This window comes from Camelina sativa, chromosome 15 (assembly GCF_000633955.1).
Source record: "Camelina sativa cultivar DH55 chromosome 15, Cs, whole genome shotgun sequence".
Lineage (NCBI taxonomy): Eukaryota > Viridiplantae > Streptophyta > Magnoliopsida > Brassicales > Brassicaceae > Camelina > Camelina sativa.
In genome coordinates this window covers 13,780,282-13,788,166 of record NC_025699.1, presented here as the reverse complement: position 1 = coordinate 13,788,166, position 7,885 = coordinate 13,780,282, and the positions used below count along the sequence as shown (strand labels likewise).

At 35.7% G+C, this 7,885-nt stretch overlaps 2 protein-coding genes across 2 annotated transcripts; one reads left to right on the top strand and one right to left on the bottom strand.

The window, feature by feature from the left end:
• Positions 4,322 to 5,795, top strand: LOC104746725 (probable rRNA-processing protein EBP2 homolog). The gene is made up of 2 exons (XM_010468251.1): positions 4,322 to 4,404; positions 4,723 to 5,795. The coding sequence occupies exon 2, from the start codon at positions 4,723 to 4,725 to the stop codon at positions 5,602 to 5,604; it is 882 nt and encodes a 293-aa protein (XP_010466553.1). The 5' UTR covers positions 4,322 to 4,404; the 3' UTR covers positions 5,605 to 5,795.
• Positions 6,463 to 7,620, bottom strand: LOC104748438 (putative F-box protein At3g22650). Its single transcript, XM_010470078.1, has one exon. It carries the CDS (start codon positions 7,618 to 7,620, stop codon positions 6,463 to 6,465), a length of 1,158 nt encoding a protein of 385 aa, XP_010468380.1.

The following is a 7,885-nucleotide window of genomic DNA, read 5'->3' as shown; positions in this document are numbered from 1 at the left end:
TACGAGAGGCATGATGATATGCAGTGATGCTGGAGCTACGGATAAGCCAAATTTTTTTAACAAACATGGTATAATTATAATTTTATATATGTTCTTATTTTAACCTATTTTTTTCTAACAAACATGGTATAAATGTTAATTTTTTTCCATTAGATGTTCATGGTCCAGGTTAGTTTGCATTTTTTGTAAATAAAGTTTTTAAAAATTTTAGTTGAATTATAATTTCTTATACTTTCTGGGTATCAAACATTTTGATAATATATTGAAATATTACAAATGAGCATGGAAATAGAGAGCTTGTGACAACACAAAATCAAATTCTATAAAGCGTAAGCACGACCAAATGACAAGTCAAGTTAGAAAGAAAAGATCTACTAAAGGTAACTTATTTAGTCTTTGATGACTTTCTAATCTGTATATACAACTTTTTAAAAACATAATGTATAACAGTCACTTTTAGAGTGATCTGGAATCTGCCAAAAAAAAGAAAATGCAAGAAATTTATAAAATTAGTGTTTAGCCTAAAGAAGAGAACATCAAAAGGTGAGATATTATTATCACCTGTTTCACCACATCGACTTTGTTTTCGCTGTCGTTTATTGAAGAACATGATGGTACCGATTCATAGACATAAGTGGGAAATCAAATAGAGGGGGATGCAGCCTGGATGGAGAGCAGTCGACACGGTGGAATGGGATGGATTGGGAGAGACCAACATAAAATCCTATGTTCTATATTTTATTAATTTTCTGACTTTTTTAGTTTAATTGAATTACTTTGATTGAATAGCTGATGAGTGTACAAGTTTTTGTCTATATGCATTCTTAGTCTGTTACGTCTTGGATTTTTTTTCTTTTCCAAAGAGGAATATGTGATTTGAAGCAAATATTACAAATCCATGTATCAAATGTGTTAGTAGGAAATAAGGCAATCAAGATTAACCCATTAAAAGGGAGGAAAGAAGGGGGTCTTTTGAGGGAAAACGTGAGACCAATATGCATGTAACTGTGGAAAGCATTATAGCCAAATATATATCTCTAAAAGTTGTAGCTGAAGAATGTGAGTTACTCTATACTAACCAATTAGGTTTGATTGGTCCGTCATATAAAACTCGGTTTTGTACATATCTAAAAGTGAGAGAAAAAAACATCCACAAGCATAAGTGAAATTTTATATATGGTTAAAAGTAATGTTCATAGTAAATCATTTGTATACAAACTCCACTTGCTTACAACATCGGAATATTGATTGTGATTTGTGAATCAGTAATCTATGGAAAGAGAAATCGCGTATCAAAGTGAAGGGGAAACGAAACTCAATCCAGCCATCTACTCTGATCTCAATCTTCGACCTTCCTTCGACAAGTGGCATTTAGTATTTTCTCGATATAGTAAATAAACCAAGAGAGAAGCAGCCTCATATGTATTTTGATTGATAATGATCAACAACAAAGACAATTTCTAATAGCGAATTAAGAAAGGATACCAATATATAGCACCATATGGTCGGAGACAAACATAAGTAAAATTTTATATATGGTTAAAAGTAATGTTCATAGTAAATCAAACTCTAAAAAAGGCTCACTTTTGTGTGTGACAACATAAAATATAAGAACATTGAAATGAACCTTTGGCTTTTTAATCAGCAGAAAGCAATAGCAATAAGTGAAAATGATCAAATTGATTGAGAAAAAAAAGAATTTAAGATGAATTACAAGTGTTAAATTTCAATTTAGGATTTCACCTCCCCGTGCGGCAACGCACGAGTCGCTTTCCTAGTATTATACAACACAAAAGGAAAATCCTATACCAAAACAAAATCAGATCGAGTCTTATGTGGTTATATTATTGTGGATAACTTCATGCTACCGTTCATGTTCTAGATTGGCCAGTTTTCTCAATAGTTGTGTCGGAGAAGGAGATTCACGGCTGAAGAAGATATTGTTGCCGATTCCTATGAGGAGAAATCTGAAGATGCAGAGTAACGTGAAGATGGTTCAGAGACATTTCTTGTGGAGCACTAAACCGAGAAAGTACGATATGATACTTCACTCCATTTGGTTTAAGCTTCTCTCAATTAGAACCAAACTTCTTCTAATGATCATGATCCCGATTCCTAACAAGATCATTCTTAATTATGTCTTCCCATATATATATATGTAAGCACTGATACATATATTAATAAAATTTATTTCCATTAACAAACGGGCCTTGTCAATTACTAACACTGTTGATTCCACTCAATGTACAGAGGCTAATCTTTCTTGTTAGTGTTATGAACTCCGCTGATTTCTTGTTTATGTTATCTTGTGACAGAATGCTGGCTTACTTCCTTACACATTCTACGTTAGAACTTGTGTAGTTTTGTATGAGATCCAAGCCAAAAAAAAATATTTGGTAAAGTACATTGGTTCATAGAAATGATCCCAACAAAAGAAAAAGCTTCAACAAAAACTAGAATTGTTGGCTAATTATGCAATTCCGGTGATATGTCAGGATCTCCAGGCATGTTAGAAAGAAGAAAGATTGTTCCTGCTAAAAAACCAACCAGGGGAGAAAGAAAACTTCACACAAATAGCATCAATAATCATCACTGCATAAACATTTGATCTGTTATGGTGTTTCTTTGAAGTGAATGATTCAGTCGCAGAATAGTCAGAGTGTTTCTCCTAAAATGCAGAATAGTCAGAAAATTACCATAGCTGAGCCTTTATAAATCAAGCGCTGCTAATTGGCTGGTACATCGCTGCTCTGAGCCACCAACTCTTTGAAAGGCTCCACTGTCGAGTGTCGAATCGAGACTCGTCTTCACACTAAATTCCGTGCCGAACGAGCACCTGATGTTCAGTCACAGCTCCTCCTTCACCAGACTGTGGCTGACTCGTATCTCCCTCTAATTTCTAATTTCGGATCCTATAAGTTCAACAAATCGCAGAGCTCGTGAAATTGATCCGGAGCCCTAGCCCTAGATAAAATTCAACCAAGTTTGAGAAGACTCAAAGCTCTATGTTGATAGAAGGTTCGTAGCAAACTATCTCACTATCCTTTTCTTCCGGTTTTGATTTCGCTCTTTGTATCCGATAGTTTTTTTCTTCCAGAAATCCTTCAAAATTCTATCTCAAACGGTAAGATTTGATTAGTCATATTTTACAACTAAAAAACCAAAAAAAATCTCCTAGAATCCTTCAAAGTAGCATTTCAAAAAGAAGTTGTAATATTTTGAATAACAGTAGATTTTAAGTAAGTTTTATAAATCATTGATTGAATAACAAGGGATTATAAAATATTTTAAGTAATTTTACATAAATGTCAAGTTGAATAACATAGGATTTTAAAAGATTTTTAAAAATCATCAATTGAATAACAAGTGATTTCAAGAATACTCTAAAATCTTCTAAAATACCAATTTAATAACCAAATCCAAAATATGGAAAGTGGAAACAAACAATAGAAAAAAAGTAAAAATTGTGACTCCAAATGTCCGAAGCGACAATGTCTCTGTTGCATTGCAGCTCGTGCTCACAAGGTGGAGATGACAAATTTGGGCAAAGTAGCTGACGCTTTAAGAGTCTATATATGAGAAGATGAAAGAAGACGGTTGTGTTTCATGATGCTAAGTTTAATAGCTCAATGATATACATAGGCCCTGTTCAGAAGAGTGATGCTGAAACAGCGGCAGCGACCAGAAAAAATGACGCAAACAAAGGCAAAATCATGATTGATCAAAAATAAATAGTCGCTGGAGTTGGAATTTATTGTCGCTAGTTCCGGAGAAAGAATCGCTGAGATTTCTGGCGATTGTTTTAACGGACGCGGCGACTGCAAAATCATTTATTACTCACCGTTTTTCTTACGTCATTTGTCGCTCATTTCAAAACTCATTAAAAACCAAGATATATTCTAATCGCTGAAAGGTGTCACCGGCGACACTGTAACGAACAGGGCCATAATTCGCTCAAAGTTTTCCTTTTTCAACTGTGGAATGATAATCATACTCTGTTATTAGATCTCTCAATCTCAAAGCATTTTTTTTTTTTACTTTTACCTTACCGGAACGAAAAAACAAAAATTACATGGTTTTGTACTTTTGTAACGTTTGATGAAGCAAATCAATGGATGACAAATTTTGAATGTCTATATTCTTGTTTAAGCTTCTAAATCCGGTACGATGCGGTTTATTATCGAATCCCATTAATAGATAATTTAGACCCGGTAAGTTCCGGTTTAGTAAAATTTCCGGTATGGTATAAAGCAGGAAAGGGTTTTAGTTTACAAAGCAGAGAACCCTTAAAAACTTTGGTGTCTTCTTCATCTTCTTCTTTGCGCCGGCCGTTCACTATCTCTCTCTCTCTCTCTAAAACCCTACTCAAGCAAAAGCTTTCTTCAATCTTCTTCGTAATTAACCGTAAGTTTTCTTCTATTCCTTTCTCAAATGGTTTGTTTCAATCTCAGTGTTCATCGTCTTAGTAAAAATCTCCAACTTAATTAGATTTGATAAACCCTAATTTTGTTCACGGTTATAACCTTATATCCTTAGATAAAGAATCAAACTTTATTGTCACACAGAAGGTAACGAACCGTTGGTGTCATATAAACCCTAGTTTTTTTTTACCCAAATGCTTAAAAGTCTGAATATTTTGATTCTGAGTCGAGTCTTGTTGTTGTTTGATTCTGTATCACTCTGAACCTAATTTTTGTTTGTTAATATTGAATCTTTGAGTAGATGTCGTTAGAAGAGGAGATAGTATCTGATGATGAGATGAACATGATTGATGAGGATGACGCAACTGACTCTGAAGCAGAATCACTTTCAGATTCCGATACAGAGAACGAGATAACAGAGAAATTAGCTGAGCCTACAAAGACTGCAGTATACAACAGAGCAGGGTTGCTTGATAAGCTTCAAGATATAAGCTGGCCTGAAGATGTTGATTGGACTCATAAGCTTACTATTGAGATTGACCAGGAACAAGGTATAGATGTGAACGATGACCTTACGAGGGAGATGGCGTTCTACAATCAAGCTCATCAAGGGACGATACAAGGGTATGAGAAGTTCCAGGAGAGGGATGAGATTTTCCTCAGGCCGGCTAATTACTATGCGGAGATGGTGAAATCGGATACTCATATGGAGAAAGTGAAGTCTAAGCTTTTGTATGAGAAGAAACAGATGGAGGAGTCTGAAGAGAGGAGGAAAGCTAGGGATAATAAGAAGATGGCTAAGGAAGTACAGTCTCAGAAGATGAAGGAACGTGCTAAGGAGAAGAAGGATAATATTGAGTCTGTGAAGAAGTGGAGGAAACAAAGGCAGCAGAGTGGTTTTAGTGATAAAGGTGATGTGCCTGAACTTGATTTTGAGAGTGGTAAGAGTTTCCAGAGAGGTGGTGGTAAGAAAAGACCAGGTGTGTCTCCAGGGGATCGATCAGGTGGTAAAGGAAAGTCTGCTTCGAGGATGAACAACAAGAAGAGAGAGTTTAGGGATTCCAAGTTTGGTCATGGTGGTAGGAAGGGTTTGAGCAAGCAGAACACTGCAGAGACTACGAATGATTTCAAAGGCGGATTTAAAGGTGGAAAAGCTAGTGGAAACAAGAGGCAGAAGAGGTAAAAGGTTTGATCATCTATCTAAACCCCATTTCAAAAACTACTATAAACTATTTTGTCTTTCTTGGTTATTTTAAGAACTTGTATTTTCGTTTTGGAAACCCTGTGGTAAGGGTTTTAGAACCAATATCTTTTAGCTACAATTTTGTACTAGTGATTACTTGAATTAACAAAGGCCTATGTGTTTTCAAAGAATCGAGATTTTGAAAGAACTTAGCTGGCAATAATGTTTCAGCTACTATATAGACCACCACTGCTTATTGACAGAAGGTTCTGCCATAAATTTGAAGGTCACTTGAGCCGTTTTTTTCTTAGAACAATCCTTTTTCGTCTTCCCTCTCACTCTCTGAGGATTGGTAGACTCTGCTTTTGGAGCTTATTTATCATGTCTGCTTCCAATACTCTGTTCATGTTCTATTCGTGCAAAGGCCAGTTCGTAGAAACTCGCGCTCCATAGCGGTTTGAATCTGATAATGGTGAGAAACGGAAAAGTGAGGATACCAGATGGTTCTTCAGCTGTGGCTGTGGCTCTTCTCCCTTCCCATTTCTATGAATCATGGGAAGTTCATAACCGCATAGGGTTCTAATTTCCAAACCCACTTTTTCCTCACTAAATTATTCAGAACTTTGCAACAGCATACCTAGTCCTTTTCAAGATTATCATCGAAAATAATTACCAAAATCAGTCATATTTAGATCACCCACATAGCGTAAGACTAGCTCCTCAAAAAAGAAATGAAACATTTATAAGGTATGAGCGTTATTAACACTTAAAAACATATGATAGTAATACAACAAAACAAAGCTTAGAACAGAAAAATATGCTGACACAAGTAGCAACTAGCAAGTACCTTTACAAGTTTTATTCTGGAACCGGAACCAGACTTGGAAAATATACATAACCGCAGACAAAAGGCTTATCATCGCTACGCAAATCACATCGTCCCACATCAATTTGTTTTTCAACTATCCCATCTTTACTAATCTTGCAAACTCTAACGGTAACATCATCATCTGTTTCATCTTCAGTCTCTTCCTCGCACCATACAATGATACTATCTTCCTTGTCAATAAAATAACATGGATGTGCGAGATCTTGATCGGTATGTAATGTCGGGAGATCAGGACTACTCACGTCTAAGTACTTGGTCCATGAAACAACCTCATCGCTCAATCTGTTTGTGATCCAAACCTCGATCTTCAATGTTTCTCCATGTTGGTGTAACAAAGAAAGCCTATCTCCTCGGAAACTCGATAAGGCCGCTGTATCTAATACACCACATCTAAATGGAAGATCGCAAACAAGTTTGAATGTCTCTGTCGAGAAATCAAAACTTTGGATGAAAATTTCAGGTCTATTGTTCCAATGTGCAATCCAATACATGTTTCCTTTCACAGACACACCCTTGCAAGGCGGGTCTATAGACCAATCCAAACTAGTATCATCAACAAGTACTCTCCATGAATCAGATTTGAAATCATATAGCTGAATCTTCGGTTCACAAGTCCCTGCGGTTTCAGTCTCATCTTCAAGCTCACCATCGAAAATCCTTACAACTTTGTACTCACCACGACATACATTGTCATATCCAACACCGTAGAAGTCATTACTCGAATAAAAATCCATTGGTTCGATCCATTTGACTCGGTTCAAAAACGGGTTCCAAACTGCGAGTTTGCAGCTTCTTGAACCTATGTTCTTGCATCTACATAACAGTAATCCATCACAATGGACCATAGCTGAGATTTGAGCTAGATTATGAAACACGTCTGGAACTGGTGATGATGAGCAAGCTACGTTCACCGGATCGATGATCTGAACATTTTGATCGATTCTTATGAAACGTTCTTGATCTTGAACAAGATCCAAGTATTTGTAGATGAATCTCTTGTCCTTCAAGAGAGAGTGCCATTGTTTACACGTCAACTTGAACTGCGTCAAATATTCGATTGGAGTTCTACAAAATATTTCTTCTATTATATCTATAGGAAGCAACGAACGTTCAGTTGACGAAGCCATGCAAAATTGAGAGGAAGAAAAAAAAAGTAAATTATGACACACAAAGAAATGATCTCGCTTCTAAAAACTACGTCGTGAAATGGTTGGTGATAAACAACAATTTAACGTTACCTCTAGTTTTTTCTTTTAGACTATGTGACGTGAAATGGATTTTTCCGTATATGGTTGACAAGAGTTTCCCCTTTTTTCGAGTTTAATTTGAGGTTTTTTTTTTTTTTTTTTTTTTTTTTTTTTTTTTTTTTTTTTTTTTTTTTTTTTTTTTTTT

Excerpts from the sequence above, each read along its gene's own strand:
- LOC104746725 (XM_010468251.1), top strand. The coding sequence starts at position 4,723 with ATGTCGTTAGAAGAGGAGATAGTATCTGATGATGAGATGAACATGATT.
- LOC104748438 (XM_010470078.1), bottom strand. The coding sequence starts at position 7,620 with ATGGCTTCGTCAACTGAACGTTCGTTGCTTCCTATAGATATAATAGAA.